The sequence below is a fragment of the Notamacropus eugenii genome, chromosome 5 (genome assembly GCF_028372415.1).
Source record: "Notamacropus eugenii isolate mMacEug1 chromosome 5, mMacEug1.pri_v2, whole genome shotgun sequence".
Classification (NCBI taxonomy): domain Eukaryota; kingdom Metazoa; phylum Chordata; class Mammalia; order Diprotodontia; family Macropodidae; genus Notamacropus; species Notamacropus eugenii.
This window is the reverse complement of record NC_092876.1, coordinates 25,882,518-25,899,778: the sequence shown is the minus strand read 5'-3', so window position 1 is coordinate 25,899,778 and position 17,261 is coordinate 25,882,518. Positions and strand designations below refer to the sequence as shown.

General features: G+C 47.7%; 1 protein-coding gene across 2 annotated transcripts in view; it reads left to right on the top strand.

Annotated features, from left to right (window-relative positions):
- Positions 1 to 5,627: 5,627 nt before the first annotated feature.
- Positions 5,628 to 17,261, top strand: part of GRIK5 (glutamate ionotropic receptor kainate type subunit 5) — a 33,243-nt gene continuing 21,609 nt past the window's right edge. Inside the window, exons 1-6 of one of the 2 annotated variants that reach the window (XM_072607882.1) lie at positions 5,628 to 6,849; positions 13,320 to 13,449; positions 13,927 to 14,091; positions 14,616 to 14,713; positions 14,798 to 14,963; positions 15,195 to 15,373. In XM_072607882.1, the coding sequence (XP_072463983.1) occupies positions 13,371 to 13,449; positions 13,927 to 14,091; positions 14,616 to 14,713; positions 14,798 to 14,963; positions 15,195 to 15,373 (687 nt within the window). In that variant the 5' untranslated portion in view covers positions 5,628 to 6,849; positions 13,320 to 13,370. The remainder of the gene's footprint in view (positions 6,850 to 13,319; positions 13,450 to 13,926; positions 14,092 to 14,615; positions 14,714 to 14,797; positions 14,964 to 15,194; positions 15,374 to 17,261) is intronic. The other variant, XM_072607881.1, reaches the window with a different exon arrangement.

The following is a 17,261-nucleotide window of genomic DNA, read 5'->3' as shown; positions in this document are numbered from 1 at the left end:
TTTTTGTTAAACCATCTTAGTAAATACCTTTCTAAAAAAACTGATTGAGATTACCGATTATCAATGGGAAGCACACTGGTAGGGGCTCATTAGCCATAGATTTAGAAACCCAGCCTTTTAGTATTAATGCCTAGAGCTTTAGGAGAGTAGTAGTAGCCAGCCTCTGGGGACCTCCAAATTACAAACACAAGTTGGAGGGGCAGCCCATAGAAGGTGCTACACATGCATATTGTATCTCCCTAAGGGAATGTAAGCTCCTTGGGGATGAGAACTATTTTTCAGTGTCTCCATCTTGTTTCTGTATCTCAAGCATTTAATAAAAGTTTGTTGAGTTGATTTGGCTTTGCAGTTTCCTACTCTATGAAATTCAGTTTCCTTCTCCATACAATAAAAGACTCTATATGATTACATGGACCTGAGTAGAGTTTAGTTTGTAATCTGTTATCAGACTCTTGAAGACTCTCTCTTACCTCTTTCTAGAACCTCAGGGTCCCAGAACTTGGTTGGACGTCCAACCAGGAGGATAGATGTTTTCTCTACAGTTTCAGACTTAATAACCCATTTTGCTTCTTTATCGCGTTTTAGTTATTATCTAATTAATACCTGTGACTCATACAAATAGACCCCAAATAGGGGGAAGTGGAGGAAAGGATAGGTGTCTCTTTAGTTAACTCTCTTAAGGCCAGTCTATTTTTTTTTTTTTTGCTTGTGGTTCTCTGTGTGCAAAGCAGAGGCCTGGAGAGAATTTTGAAATATTAGGACTGTAATGAGTCAAATATAGCTCACCTCATCCAACTTCCTTATTTCTTGGATGAGGTTTTTGAGGCCCAGAGAGAGGAAGGCACTTGTTAAAAGACATACAGGTAGTAAGGAGCAAAGTTGGGTTTCTCCTTCTATGAGAGTCAGTTTGATGTAGTGGATAGAGCACTGACTTGAAATCACATATACCTGGGTTCAGATCCAGCCTTTGATACTCACTAGCATAACCTTTCTCTGAAGCAACTTCTGCTTAAGGCTCTAACCATTCTATGGGTATTGAGGGGAGATAGTGGTTAAGTGAGTGTTCATTTGATGTGAGGACTAAGTCAGAGGGCTGCAAGAGATTATGAGCCCCAACGGGGTTCCTGGTAGGAAAATAAGTGCTCCACATCTCTCCCTGGGGTCTCTGTCTTCCTGGAGTTTGAGCCAAGAGTAGACACTCAGAACAGGGTGGTATTGGCAGCCTGGAAGAAACTGAGATAGAACCAGATTGGCCGATTAAGGTGTATAGAAGTGGGAATGGGACTCAAGGGAGCTGCTGTGGTACTTCATGATGAAATTCCAAAGGGCAGCTGACTAAGGAGCCCAATGTCAGACTTACCTAGCACCTGGCAGGTGGCTAGTTCTTGAGTGGGGGTTGTTACAAAAGTAGCCAGAAGGTGAGAGCCATTCATGGTGAATTGAGAGAAATTCTGCTTCAAACCCAGGACCCTTGAAAACAAAATGCTTGGAAGGAGATTTGTCAGCTGAATTAGTCTTTAGGGTGTAAAACCAGATGCAGAAGACTGGAGGGGGCAAGGATTAAGATTTCAAATATCATTAGGAGTGGCAGGGAGCCTGGTGCTGGTGAGTTTTGAGGTCAACACTCAAACGTGCTTCTTGTAAACAATGTATTGTTGGATTATGGTTTTTAATCCATTCTGCTACCTGCCTCCGTTTTATGGGAGAATTTATCCCATTCCCATTCAGAGTTACGATTACTATCTGTCTTTGCCTCCATCCTCTTTTCCCCCATTTATGGCTTTAGTTCTCCCTTCTCCTTTCCCCTCCATAATAGAGGTTTCGTTTTTGACCACCTCCTCTCCCAGTCTTCCCTCCCTTCTTTCAGCCACCCACCCTTTTACTCCCATTTTCTCTTATTCCTTCTTCCCTCCCTTTTAGCTTTCCCTCCATTTTCTTTCCCCTTTCTCCTCCTACTGCTTATAGAACTAGTTAGATTCCTTTACTTAACTGAGTTTTTTTTGTTTCCTTCTTGAATCAAATCAGAGAAGAGTAAATCTCAAGCAGTGCTCAACTCTCTCCTCTCTTTCTTAATTTAATAATAACATTCATATAACACTTTAAGATTTGCAAATTACCTTTTTATGTACACTGTCTCCTTTGATTCATGCAACAACTCTGTGAGATGGGTACTTTTATTATTCCTATTCTTTTTATTCCTAGGTGTTTAATAAATGTTTGTTTATTGACTGAATGACCCTGGGCAAGTTACTTAACCTCCATCTGCCTTAGCTTCCTTATCTGTAAAATGGAAATTAATAATAGGCACCTGTCTCTCAGGGTTGTTGTGAGGATAAAATGATATATTTGTAAACTGCTTTGTAAACCTTAAAATGCTACATAATTGCTTACCCTAGAAGTTTCTCATTCATACCATGGAGATGAGCTGGAGTAGTTTCAGTTTAGAGAGCCACCTGGTAGCTTGAATAGATATCACACTCTGAATAGCTATTAGCTAGCATTTACTGCAGGAGTAGCATAGGATCATTGTTCTAGAACTTGAAGGGACCTCAAAGGTCGTCTAGTCAAACTACCTCATTATGCATAAGAAGGTACTGAGGTTCAGAGACATCGGGTGACATGCCCAAATTCATATAGATAGCCAATGACAGTGCCAGGATTCAAGCTCAAGTCCTAGGGCTCCAAGTTTATCCAGCAAAGTTAAGCCTTCCTTTTACTGGATTACCACTATATCAAGAGCTGGTTGCTCTTCTGAGTTTGCAAACTTTTTACACCATCTTTGTGACCTTGGGCAAGTCATTCACTCTCTCTGAACCTCAGTTCCTTCATTTGCAAAATGGAGGTAATAATAACTGTATTACCTGCCTCTGAGGCCCCAAGCAGAGCTCTCTGTCTCCTCATGTGCTGAGCATAGTAGGCTCTTCATAAACGACAGGGGAAGCGTACATTTCAAAAGCAGATAGTAAATACCTACTGTGAGTACAACACTGAGCTAGGAGCTGGAGTAGATACAAAAGGAGCCCAATGTCTAGTTAGATGAGGATGTGATAAAGGTCGTGAAAGACTGAGTGTTCTGAGGAAAAAGGATTGCTATCAGCTTGTAGGAAGGGCAAAATTGGTGACAGCATCCCAAAGGGGAGAGCATTTGGAAGGGTAAAGAAGAATGGGACAGGTAGAGTTCAGGTGAGGAAGGGAGCAAGATCAGAATATTTTAAGAGCAGAGATCATCAGTATGAGCAAATGGAATAGGGTCATGCTTTTTCCTCTTCCTCATCTTTCCCTCTTCCACTTTTTCTTTTTTCTCATCTTGTACTTCTTCTCCTTCTCTTTCTTCTCCTCCTCTTTCTCCTCCTCCTTCTCCTCCTCCTTCTCCTCCTCCTTCTCCTTCTCCTTCTTCTTCTTCTTCTTCTTCTTCTTCTTCTTCTTCTTCTTCTTCTTCTCCTCCTCCTCCTCCTCCTTCTCTTTCTTCTTTTTCTTTCTCTTCTTCTTCTTCTCTTTCCCTTTCTCCTTTTTAAACATGTTTGCACAGCTTTTTAGGCTACAGATTATTTTCCTATCAGTGATCTCTTGGGATACTCTCAAACACTTGTAGTGTGGAGATCAGATGGGTCAGGAAAATAATCATAATAATAAGATTATAAATTTAGAGCTAGAAGAAATCTTAGAATTCATCTAGTCACCTTCTTCTTTTACAGATGAGGAAACTGAGGTTATGATACTAGGAGAGCCAGGATTTGAACCCCGTCCAAGGAATCCAATTGACTCTAAGTCTGAAGCTCATGGGGCACTTGGTGACTCAGAGGCAGACCTAGTGCTAGAACTCCAGGATCATTGATTCAGATTAGGAAAGAGATTGTAGAGGTTATTGAGTCCAACTACCTTATCCTATTGAAACTCATAGAAATTAAAAAACACCCAAGGAAATGTGAATTCCAAGCAGTAGAGCTGGGATTCCAACCCAAGACCAACCTAGATGGAGCAATCTTTCCCATGTCTCATGCTATGAATCCTAGCCCAAGGCTCTTTCCCTTATCCTGGACCACTCTTACGGAAGAGCCCTTTGGCATCATCTAATCCATTGCCCTCACTTTCTAGAAGGGTGAGTCAGGGCTGGACAGGTGAAGGCACTTGCCTGAGATCACACTTCAAGTGCACACCTGGACTGAAATTCAGATAGAATCACCTTGCATTATGGGCTCTTTCCTCTTGCATACTTGATAGTCTATAGTAGGTCTATTGGGGAGGAGGGACAGATACAGTTCGGTAAAACAAAGGAGAAATAATATGGATGGTTGTGGGAGGCATGAAGGTGTCTGGGAGCAAGCCTGTGGAAGATGCTCAACCTCAGGGGCCATGTGCACCCAAGGCTGGGCTGGTGGTGCAGGGGTTTGGACTGTGTATTGTTGACATCCCTCTGGTTGGTATATTCCAGGTATGAGGGGGCCCATGAGCAGAAAATGTAGTTGAGATCTGGTGGTACACATGACAAGTACCCATGTCAGGTATGTGTGACTGGGTATGACAGGGCATGTTCAAGGTATGACAGGCCCAGGGACCTGGTATGATGTGTGGCAGGTATATTGGTCCCCTTGACTAGAGTTTTGTGAAGCCTGGGGTATGGAGTGTCAGAAGGGGACAAAGTGTGTAGGGCCCCTGGTGCCATGTGGCAGGCATGTGTAAGGCATGAGGTCACATGTGCCAGCTTCACACGTGAGCCCATGTGTGTCTCCTCCCAGTCACGAGCGATGGGGGCGGTGATGAGTCACCCAGTCTCAGCCTCCAGCTCCAACTGTCTGTTCCTTTCTCCCCCCTACACCCCCCAGGACTGTCTCCCATCTCCCTCCTCCGCCCCCTTCTATCTTTCCCTAAACCCATCTCTCTCTTTCCCCTAGGTGTTTCTCTCTGGCCCTTTCTCTGTCTCTTTCTGGGCCTCTCCACCTTTCTCTGCCTGCCTCTTGGTCCTTCATATCTTCTTTCCCTCGCTCTGCCTGACTGGCCCTTGGACCCTCCTGTTTTCCATGCCTCCCCCTGTCTCTGGCTACCTCTCGCTGGACCTCTCCCTTCTCCATGTCTCTTTCCCTCCCTTGGCCTCTCTAGGTCTCTCCTGTCCCTCCTCTCCATCTCTCCCTTTTGCTCTCAGCCTTCTCCACATAGCCTCTCTTTCAAGATCTCTTTCCCCTCCTTTTCTCTGGTCTCCAGCTGCCTCCTCCAGGTCCTTCTCTGCCTCTGCTTCTCTTCTCCATGTCTCCCCAGTCTCTGCCTCTGGTTGGACCTCTCCCTTCTCCATGCTTCCCCTTCCCTCTCTCTGTCTCGGTTTCCTCCTCTTCTCTGCTCCTCTCTTTGTCTGCCTGTCTCTGGGTCCCTCTATTCCCCCCTATGCTCCCTCTTCTTCCCTTCTGGCTGGCCCTGGGTCTCTGTGGGTCTCTGGGGGGAAGTTGGGGAGGGCATAGGAGGAGAGGACGCCTAGGGTGGTCCCCGGTGCCCAGTGCAGCTCCATCCCCCTCATTGGTATTCTCCTCTCGCCCCCCCCACCAGGCTGCCAACCAATAGCAGCCTCTCCCTCCCCCTCCCCTACTCTTCTCCCTCCCCTTGCCTCTTTCCCTCCCTTCCCCTCCCTCCTCTTTGCCTCCATCCTCCTCCCTCTTCTCTTTTTTCCCCTCCTCCCCCCAGCGCCAGCCATCAAGGGAGGACGTGGACTCAGAGAAGGGGAGAGGGGAAAAGAATCGGCAGCTGGAGAGGGAGAGGGGTGGCCTGAGGCAAGGCCCTGTGAAGGCCAGTGGCTCGGCGCTGAGGGGAAGCCAGGAAGGGGAGCCGGGAGGCCAGCCGAGTAGGGACTCAGGAACGCTCCATCCTTCCTTCCCCTTCCTGCCCTCCTCCTCCTCCTCCTCCTTCCTTCCCCCGCCTCCTCCATCCCCTCTCTTCTGGGCCACCGGGCTCACTCCATCCCTCTGTTCCCTCCCCATCTCCCCCTCTCCTCTATCCCCCCTTCCCTCTCTCTTTCCTGTTTCCCCATCCCTTCTCTCCTCCTCCATCCTTCCTTATTCCCCTCACTTCCACGTCTCCCTCTCCTTTCCTATTCCTATCTCTCCCACCCTCTCTTCCCCCATCTTCCCAGCCTCTCCTCGGCCCCTCTTCCCCCTTACCCACTTTCCTCCCTGTATCCCCATCCCCCGTACTCTGTGCCCCCAGCTTCTTTTATCCTCCACTACCCAATCCCCCCGTTCTCCGAGCCTCCTTTATCTGCCCATCCTTCCCAGCATCCGCTCTCACCATCTCCCCCACTGTCTCTTACACCCCCTACTCCCTTCTCTCCCATCCTCCTCCTTCCTCACCCCTGGGGCCTGATGCTCCCTTGGTCAGGCCTGAAGTCTTGAATCCCTAGTCTCCCCTCTCTCCCTCTGCGGGGAGGGGCAAGGCCTGGGGGGAGGGGGGAGAACGGGGTAACCCCCTCCCCCACCAGCCCCTCCCCTCCCCACCCCCTCACCTCATGGCCACGGGCTACATCTTGGCCCATTCCTCACCCCCAGCAGCCCCCCCAGGCCGACCAGGCTGAGGGGAGGGGGCCGGGGGTGGGGAGCCCCATTTGGGCCAGCTCTCTCCCTCCCTTCCTCCATTACTCCTTCCCTTCTCCTCCATTTTCTCCTTGCATTCCCCCTTCTCCTCTCCCCTCTCAGGCCTGCCCGCCAGCCCTCCCTCTCTCCCTCGCCCCATCCACCTGACTCCCCACCTTCAGCAACTGGGGACCAGAAGACTCTCCCCCTACTCCCATCTCAGTATCCCTCCCCACCCCCATCCTTCTTGGCCCCGGAGCCGGCAAGAGAGCCCCAGCCGTCTGGCCCACCAGGATCCGTGAGTGTCTGCCTGTGTGGATGGGTGGTGGGGTTGTGGGAGTGGGGGTGGGGTGGGGGAGTGGGGTTGGGCGCAGCCAAGCTGGAGGAGGGCGACTCCTTGGGGGCTCGGGGAGGCGATTCCTAGGAGCAGGGTAGATTTGCCCAATCTCCAAGGTTCCTGGTCAAGTGCCTCCACTGACTCTACTTCCCCCAGGGAGCATAGACTGGGGCTTGGGGAGGGAGGGGTGTCTTTCATCGTGCTATCCCCTCATTTCTCCAGATTACTTTTTAAATACATCCAGCATCTGCTTTTCTCCTCCATTTCCCTTTTCCCCTCCATCCTTCAGCCTCTCCCACCCTTTGGGACACATTATCGACTTTTCATTTGTCTTTCAGTCTCTCTCTTTGAATGTGTGCTGTCTCTTGCCTCACCGGGTCTCTCTGTCCCTGTCTTTATGACCTAGCCTCTGTCTTGTTTGTTTTCTCTACTATTCTCAATCTCTGCCTCTATTTCCCTGGTGTCTTTCAGTCTGTGTCTAGCTGTTTCCTTCTCCCAACGTCTCTCAGTCTGTTTTGCTGTTTCTCTCCTTCTCTCTCTCCCTATATCGCTCCTTTTCTTGTGCCTGGCAGTCTTTCTCTGTCTCTTAATTTCTACACCCTTGTCTCTCTCTCTCTCTCTGTCTCTCTCAGTCTCTCTGTTTCTGTCTGTCTTCTTGTATCTCCCAGTCTCTGTCTTTCTATGTCTCCCACTTTCAGGCTCTCTATGACCCTGTCTTCTTTTTTCTCTGGTTATCTCTCTACATTCCTCAGGCTCTATCTCTCTAGATTTCTAAGACGCTCATCTCAGTGTTTTTGTTTCTCTTTCTGTCTTTCTTAGGCCATCTGATTTCTCTAACTTTCCTAGCTCATCTTCTCTTTCTCTGTCCCACCTATCTCTTGGCCAGTCTCTGGATCTCCTTTTTCTCTCACTGCATGTCAGGGACTCACTTTGTCTCTCACCGTCTCATACTGCCTGTCACTGTCCTTGTTTCTTTCTTGTTCTCTATTTTTCCTTGTCTCATTCTGCTTCTCTTTCTCCCTGTCTTATTATTTTTCTCTGACTCTGTCTCTGTGTCTCTCTGTTTGTGTATCTCCTATGACTATCTTGAGCTATCTCTTTCATTTCTCTTTCCACTTTAACTTTTATGTATCTCATTGCTCTCTCTTTGTCTCTCCCTTCCTCTTGCCTTTCTTCATTCCTCCTGGTTTCACTCTTCTCTTTTTCCCTCCCTCTGTGTGTCTCTGACTTTCTCTCACTGTGTCTGCTTGTCTCCATGTCTACTCTAGGTAACTGTCTTTCACTTGTGTCTACAGCATTTATTTCCTTATCTCTCCCTCTGTGTCTTGGTTCTGGATTTTCTCACTTTATCTCTGCACCCCTCCCTCTAGTTCACTATTTCTGGCCCCCTTTTTTGTGTCTCTGGCTCTCATTCTCACTCTTTCTGTTTCTATGAATGTCTTCTAGTTCTCTCTCATTCTCTGTCCCTTTGTCTATCTCTCTCTCATTCTGTGTGTCTGCTTCTCTCCCACTCCTTTTTCATCTTCATCACCTCGTTCTCTCTGTGCGTCTCTGTCTCCTTCTCCACCTCTGTCTCCCCCAGCCAGTCTGTGTCTGTTAGTCTGCCCCTTTTCTTTTCTCCATCCCTCTCTCCAGACCTGGTTATGGGTGTCTCTGTCTCCCTTTTCTTTCGTGTCTTCTTTTTTCCATGGCTGTCAGTGTCTGTTGATGCCTTCTCCCCTTTCCATCTGTCCTTTCTGTCTTGCTCAGTCTCTTTTCAGACTCCAATTCTATTTCTCTCTTTTCCTTTGTTCTTACATTCTCTTTCTCTCATTTCCATCACTTTTGTGCTCTTTTTTTCTAGGTCCCTCATTTTCATTCTTGTGTTTTTCTTTCTTCATGTTTCTATTCTTTCTCTTTCTAACTTTCTCCTTCTCTGAGAGGAGACCTGAGACCTCTTTCTCCTCTACTTCCTTTTTTCCTAATCTATCTGTGCTCCCTATCTTCTCTTATTTAGCCTATTTTGGTTTCTTTGATTGCCTGTCTGACTGTCCCTTCCTTGGGCTATCTGTGTCTGTCTGTTGTTTTGGGTTTGAGTTTATCCATCTACCTATGACTCCTGCACTGATCCAATGAGCAGTGTGTGTGTGTGTGTGTGTGTGTGTGTGTGTGTGTGGTTGTCTCTCTGCCTGCCTAAGTCTCTCTCATCTCTGTCTCTCCTCTGTCTCCCTTTCTCTCACTTCCCACCTCTACCTCCATTTTTCTGTCACTCTTCCTCTTCTCCCCTCTTTTCTGTATCTCTCAGTCATCTATCTCTCTCTTTGTCTGTCATTTCCACTTTCTCTCCCCTATTTCTTCTCTATATATCTCTTCTATCTCTGTCTCCTAGTTCCTATTTCTATCTCCATCCCCATGTCTCAATATGCTCTTCTCACTTGGCACTCTCCTTTTACTTGTCTTCCTTCACACACACTCTTTTACCCTCCCACCTTTCTTCCTTACTGGTTCCTGCTTTCACATGATTCAGGCTTCTGTTTCTCACTCAAGTGACCCCTAACTTCTTCTTGGTCTCCCACCTTCAGGGACCCTTAAGGCAGACATTTTTAAGGTCTGACCCAGAATTACAAAGCTCAAATTCACAGAGCTCAAAGGTTAGCTCTCACAGTCAATCTAGTTTTTTTTCACCTGGGGAAACTGAGGCTCAGAAAGGAAAGGTAATTATTCAAGGTCACACAGTAAATCAGGATTTCGGACCAGAGTGGTGACATGTTTTCTTCTTGATTCCCATTCTGGGACTATGGTCACCCCAGGAGTTGTCCAAAGTGTCTTTAGTGATCTCTCTCCCCCTCCTCCTCCACATCCAAGTCTCCTCAGGTAAACCAAAGCTTCTCAAGGTAGTGGTACTGAAATGACTGGGAGTTAAGACATTTGGATTCCTATAATATTGGGAAACTCTAGTTAATAGGCATTCTAAAAATAGTCATGCTAAAGCAGTAAGAATAACATTTTAATGCAGCACTTTATTGTTTACAAAGCATTTCTATATGTTATTTTATTAGATAACTTCCTCTGTCTGGGTCTCAGTTTCTCCACCTGTATATGAGAGGGCTGGAGGAGATAATCTTTAAGGGACTTGCCAGCTTAGACATTTTCTGTTCTAAGGTCCCTACAGCCTCTGAAATGGTATGACCTGTGTTCTTGGGTCTCTTTCAGTCCTGACAGTTTATGTTTTTTAGTCTCATGTCTTTCATTTCAGACACCTGTGTTGTAAGGTACATCCACAACTTCGACAGTGTCTGTTCCCCAGTGCCTCTTGGCACTGACATCTGTTTTCTGTGCTGCTTCCATGTATAACATTCTATATTCTCACATTTCCTCCTGCTCAGATATGTCTATTTTAAGGTCTCGTCCATCTCTGCCACTCTGCTCTCCAGCTCTACATAGCCTAAGATTCCTATGGTCTCTGAAACTGTATGTTCTAGGTTCTTACATCCCTTCCAGATAGGACAGTGTATTCTAAGGCCCTTCCTGTCTCAGATATTTTATGTTCTGTGGTCTAACTCTTGATCTGACAGTCTCTGTTTCAAGATCTTTTCCAGGCCTGACATCTTGTATTCTAAATTGCCTCCCAGCTCCAACATTACATTATTCTAAGGTCTGACATTCTCTGTTCCAAAGTACCTTCCAGCTCTGACATTCCTTATTCTAAGGTTCCTCCCAGTCCTGACATTCCATTTCTTTTTTTAAATGGAAAAATTATTGCCTTAATTTAAAAAAATATTATTTCTTTATTTTAATAGTCTTTTAAAAAAATTTGAATTCCAAATTTTCTCCCTCCCTCCTACCCCCTTCCCTACCCACTGAGAAAGCAAGCAATATAATATCAATTATCCATAGGAAATCATTTAAAACAGTTCCATAGTGGCCATATTTTTTAAAAAGCAAGAAAAATAAAGTGAGAAAATTATACTTCAATTTACACTCAGAGTTCATCAGTTCTTTCTTTGGAGATGAATGGCATTTTTTCATCACGAGTCCTTTGGAATTGACATTCCATGTTCTAAGGTTCCTCCTAGCTCTGACATTTCATGTTCTAGGGTCATTTCCAACTGTGTCATTCTATGTCCTGAGATCTCCCCTATCTTTGGCATGCTCTGCCTTCTAGCCTAAAAGCTCTCTCATCCCCAGTTCTAACACTCTTTGAGGCATAGGTCTGGTAGGAGAGGAATGGAGGAGAAATTCAGGGCATCTTGGCTCTCCTATCAAAAATCCTCTATCCTCCTGTTGATCTAAGCCTGGTGTTAGATTAGCTGATGGAACTCTTTCCCACCAAACTGTGGCCCAGCTGTGTAACATCCCATTCTGGCACTACAGTTGAGATGAGGCAGTGATCTGCCAGAATTCATCCAGATGAGGACAAATGGGGTGGCTAGGGGACTGGAGACCATAGGGTATAAAGATGGGAGGAAACCCAAGGGCACCATGACAGCTGGCTTCAAATATCTGGAGGCTAAGCTAGTGGGGAATGGGTTAGTCCAGTTCTTATTGGGCTGAACAAAGAGTAATGGGTGGAAGCTATAAAGTGGCAGCCTTTGGCTTGGCATAAGGAAAAATGTTGTCAATATGAACCCTGTCCTCCTGTGCAATGGTCTAGTCTAGAATAGAATGACGTAGAGAGGTAGTGAGGTCCCTATCATTGGGGATCACTGGGATAATACATTTAGAGGTGGAAGGTATCTTAGAAAGACATTCAGTCATTACTCTTCATTTTACAGAAGAGGAAACTGAGACCCAGAGAAATTAAGGGACTTGCCCAAGGTCACCAGAGTATAAGGGACAGAACCCAGGGTTTGGACTCTGGTCTTTAAGCAGAGGCTGGGATGCTGTAGAGACTTTTTGTCCTCTAGTATGGATTGGGACCCAACACCTTCTAGGGTGCCTTCCAGCTTTGAAAGTCTGTTTCTATGAATGACCTAAAGGCTCACCTGGGGGAGTTTATCTTTCCTAAACTGTTGGTTAACCTCAATATCTTTCTGATTGGAGAGAATGGGGGAAGGATGTATGTAGGGGTGGGATAGGGATAGATGAGAGATGTACATGAGAGGCAGTGGTGGGCAGAATCCTAGATTGTATGACACCTCTGTCTGACATTGTGTGAATCCTTGATCATCTGTGAGCCTCAGCTTTCTCATCTATATAATGGGGGTTTTGGACTAAGTGGTTTCTAAGGTCCCTTCTTTTCTTGAGAACCTGTTGCCATTCTGATTCTAGTTTCCCACCTCCCCCCAAGACACCAGAACAGGAGTCAAATAAATGACTTTTGAAAGGTTGCCAGCCCCTCTGCTTTGCATCTTTTATTATTTTTTCCTTTCTCTCCCTCCTCTCTTTTCCTCTCCTTCCTTCTCTCCTTCTGAATCTCTGTCCCTCTTTCCCTCTATGTCTCTCCCTGATGTCTCTCAGTCTCTTGCTCTCTCTCTCTTTCTCTCCAATTCTTTCCTTCTTCATCTTTGTCACCTTTTGCTTTCCACTTCTTATGACTCTCTCCTCTTTCTCCCTCTGTCTCTTTCTGTCTTTTTGTCTCTTTCTCTTTCTGTCTCTCTCTCTCTGCCACTTCCCCCCCCCAACACACTTGTCAGGCCCCAGGCCCCTGGGATTGTGGGAAAGCTGGACGTCAGGGGAGGGGAGGTGGCAGGGATCTGGGCTGGGATATCGTTGCCTGGTGACCGCTGCATCCTCTCTGGTAGCCTCCTGTTGCCTAGTGACAGGCGCCTGCCCAGAGATTGGGGCGGGGGCTGCTTCCTGGCCCCGATTCTGATTCCGGGGTGGGGAGAGCCTCTCTGTGACCCTGATCCCTCAAGGATCTTCTTCTTCTGGAACTCGAAACTCCCCCAAACTTGAGACAGTGTTCCTGGGCTGTGTGAGTGCCCCCTCCAGTGGTGTAGTGAGGACTGGGAGCTTCTGGTCCTGTCTCCAGCTCTAGTTCCTCTGTACTTGTTTTTATGTGCTGTGGGTCCTCCCCAAAACTGACCCCAGACTGAAAGCTCTCCGTGCCTCTAGTCTAGCAATGCTCTTGGGTTGTGAGCTCGACTCCTCCCCAGACCTGCTCAGGACTCCTTCCTTAGCAGGGCCCCAGGAGCCACAAGCTCCCCATTTCAGAGGGCCCTAGTCCTTTCTGACTGTGAGCTTCCTTCTAGCAGCAGGGCTCTGAGTCCTGTCCCCTTCTTCCCCCAGGACTGTGAACTATCTGCCAGCAACATTCTGGGGCAGAGTTCCCCTGGAGTAGCGCCCCTGGGCCCATGAACTCTCTGCTTCTGAGCTCTCCTCTCCTCCCTCTAGGGTAGCCCAAAGCTAAGGACTTTCCCTTGATGAAGGGTCCAGCTGCCAGCGGCCCCCTGCAGTGCCTGGGGCTGGCAGCTCAGCTCAGTAGACCTGGGCATGGGTTTCCCTTGCAGGTGGTGTGCGGGGGCCTCGGGCAGCAGCTTCTCCATGAGGAGGGGAGGAAGATGCCTGCGGAGCTGCTGCTATTGATGATTGTTGCCTTTGCCCGCCCTAGCGGTCAGGTGTTGTCCTCCCTGCGCATGGGTGAGGCTTCCCCCACAGAGTCCTCAGATCTCACGTCCTGCCCCACCAGGACCCCGTGCGTCCTCACTCCCTGCCCTGCCCTGCCCTTTCACAGACCCTCCAGGCCTCAGGCGGCCTGATCCGTCCCCTCCAGTGACCCAGATACCCTTATGGACAAATTTCTACTCCCTCAGGTACCCAAGTGTCCTGACCTCTGACAAACATCCAGCTCTGATCCTCAGGGGCTCAGGAGCCCTGGTCTCCCTGTCCTTGGCCTCAATGTCCCCAGGACCCTTATACCCTCAGCCCTGACCAGGTGTACAGGTCTTTCAGCCCCTGCCCCTCTGAGACTCAAGTCTTCATCCGCTAGTTGTTGGTCCTAAGGGATCCAAGGGTCCTTATTTCCCGTTTCCTGCCACTACAGAGACTTAGGTGTCCTGATCCCTGAGGGCTGCTTCCTTCAGGGACCTCTGGTCTCCCAGTCTCTTGTCCCCACAGCCGCTATCCTGGACGATCAGACTGTGTGTGGCCGGGGAGAACGCCTGGCCCTGGCCCTTGCCCGGGAACAGATCAACGGGATCATCGAGGTCCCAGCCAAGGCCCGAGTAGAGGTGGACATCTTTGAGCTGCAGAGAGACAGCCAGTACGAGACTACGGACACCAGTGAGCGGAGCCAGGGACTGGGCCTGGGGCAGTGGGGCAGAGGGGCTTCCCCCACCCTACAAAGGCAGGGCCTCGGCCCGCTTTCTCTCTGTCCCTCAGGCTCTCCCCTCTTTCTCTTAGGTTTCCTCACTTCTCTCTTTTCCTTCCTCTGTTTGCGACCTCAGTCTCTCTCTCTCCCTCAGCTCTTACCATTGGGCCCCCTTTGGCCAGTTATCCATTGAAAATGCAGATCAAATTGAGGGGGAGAGGGGGCTCCTCAGTCTCTGGGTTGAAGGGACATCCCAAGGAACCATCCATGGGTCCCAGAGAGGACAATCCAGCGGATCTGAATGGCCCCCAGCAACAGTCAGAACTTGACAGTCAGCCCTTCACCTGGGTACCAACACTTGGCAGCTTCTTTGTCCTTGGCCCAGGGACCTCAGAGCAGAGAAGGTTAAGGGAGGGGTGAGGCTCCACTTGAAGAGGGGAGGGGGCAAGGTTTGGGGCCTGTGCCTGATGGGAGGTTCCCTTTCTATCCTCTGAAGTGTGCCAGATCCTGCCCAAGGGGGTCGTGTCTGTCTTGGGACCCTCGTCCAGCCCAGCTTCGGCTTCCATTGTTAGCCACATCTGTGGAGAGAAGGAGGTAAGGGGCAGTGGGGCAGCTGGGGGTCAAGGGGACAGGGCTGACGAGGGAGGGGTACAGACCTTTCTCTGTCCCCTTCATCAGATCCCCCACATTAAGGTGGGCCCAGAAGAGACCCCTCGACTCCAGTACCTTCGGTTTGCTTCTGTCAGTCTCTATCCCAGCAACGAGGACGTCAGTCTGGCTGTCTCCCGAATCCTCAGATCCTTCAACTATCCCTCAGCCAGCCTCATCTGTGCCAAGGCGGAGTGTGAGGGCAGGACGCTGCCATGGGGGACCCAAGCATGATCTCTCCTCCCAATCCCTCCCTGGGCCCCCCTACTTTTCTTTCCTCAGTTTCCTCTCTCTGTCAGTGGGAGTTCTAGCCCTCGTGCCCTCAGGTTCTCAGCCTGAGTCTGCTCCCTGACCCTTCTCTTTCCTCCCCCGTGTCTCTGCCAGTGTCCAGGAGTCCTAACCCCAAACCAGCTCCCTTTCTCCCTAGGCCTGCTGAGATTGGAGGAGCTGGTTCGAGGCTTCCTAATCTCCAAGGAGACTTTGTCCGTTCGGATGCTTGATGAAAGCCGGGACCCCACACCTCTGCTCAAAGAAATTAGGGACGACAAGGTCTCCACCATCATCATCGATGCCAATGCTTCCATCTCCCACCTCATTCTCAAGAAGGTCTGTGTCACTCTTCCCCTAACTTCCAACTTCCTCCCCGCCCCCAACCCCAGTCTTCTGATCTCAGAGCCATGACCCACTACCCTTTAAAAAAAAAGAACTCAGATTGGGAGGTCAGAAGACCTGAGTTGTGCTTCAGGCTTGACCATTGATATATGTCCCTCTCCTTTTCTGAGTCTCATTTCCCTCACCCAAAGTATGGGGAAAATGATGCCTACTTATGTCCAGGGCTGATGTGAACATGAAATCACTGACTTGAAAGAGAGGACAGAAAAATAATAGAAATGAGTTGAGGTGGGAAACAGGGTGAAGAAGACAGAGAGAAGGGTGACTGGTGGGCAGAAAAAGGGGGAAAATTGAGGAACAGAAAGAAGGCTGAAGGATACAGGAAGGGATAAGAGAGAGGAACAGAAAGATCATGCACGACTCATGACCTTTGGAAGATGGTGAGGAACAGACCCCCACAAGGCTGGAGAAGAGCAAATGTCCATCCTTGCAAAAAATAAGTCAGTAAATTATTGACTGGTGCTTTTGATCTCACATTCTGGTCGTATCCTAGGATGTTTTGTAAGAAGGATGGTTAGTGGTACATCCAGAGAAGGAATTTGCAGAAGACTCAAAGCTAGGAGGGATGGCTAAGTGAGTAGGATCCAAAAAGATTTAGGCAGATTAGAATAATGGGTTTAATTTAATTTAATAATATTTTGAACTGGTCACACCAGAGTAAACTCATTTGCTTTTTTTTTTTTTTTTTGGACTGGTTTACTAAACTGATAGAGGAATGCTGGATAATCTCTTTTGATTTTTAGTAAAATATTTGATCAAGTCATGATGTTTTTGAGGACAAGATGGAGAGATATGAGCTAGATGACAGTAGAGGAAGCTAGGTGATGCTAAAAGCACATTGTGAGGGATGTAGAATCAGGAAGACCTGAGTTCAAATCCTACCTGTCTCAGATACCTATAGCTTTATGACGATGGGCAAATCACTCTCTCAGTCTCAGTTTTCTCATCTGTAAAATGGGGATAATAATAGCACAGGGTTGTGAGGATCAAATGAATTCATGTATGCAAAGGGCTTTGCAGAACCTAAAGCTCAATATAAAAGGCAGCTAGCTCTTCTTATGACTTTCCCTATTTAGGGAAAATAAAGTATAGAGAAACAAGAGTGAAGACAACAGGAAAATAGAAAGATAGAGAGTGTGGGATTCAGAGCTTGCTGAAAGACTGCCCCCCTCCCCCAAAATAGTTAATGAGAGCTCAATGTCAGCTTGGCAGGGGGTATCTAATGAAGGCACCTAGGAATCTGTGCTTGATAATGGACTGTTTAGCATTTTTAAAAATCCATTAATGTTCTGAACTCATAGCTGGCATCCTCATCCAATCTGCAGAAGACTCAAAGCTAGGAGGGATAGTTAAGTGAGTAGGATCCAAAAAGATTTAGGCAGATTAGAATAATGGGTTTAATTTAATAAAATTTAATTGGATCAGTATAATAAGAATAGTAACGAAGATAATAGTAACTAACATTCATATAACACTTTATGGTTTGCCAAGTGCTTTGTGTATAATATCTCATTTGATCCTCACAACAAGACTGGGAAAGTAGATCGCATATTATGTCCATTTTACAGATGAAGAAACTGAGGCAGATAGAGGTTAAGTGACTTGTCCGGATTCAAGTCTAGAAAGTATCTGAGGCTAGATACAAACTTGGGTCTTCAAACTCTAGGTCCAAGCCTTGAAGACAAACTGGGGCTAGATAATAGTCTTTGTGATTAAGGGATTTTAGCATCCAAAAAGGCAAATGAAAGTCACAGGTGCTCAGTTCTGGGTGCCACATTCTCGGAAAAACATAGACAAACTGAGCCATCTAAGGAATGGTTGG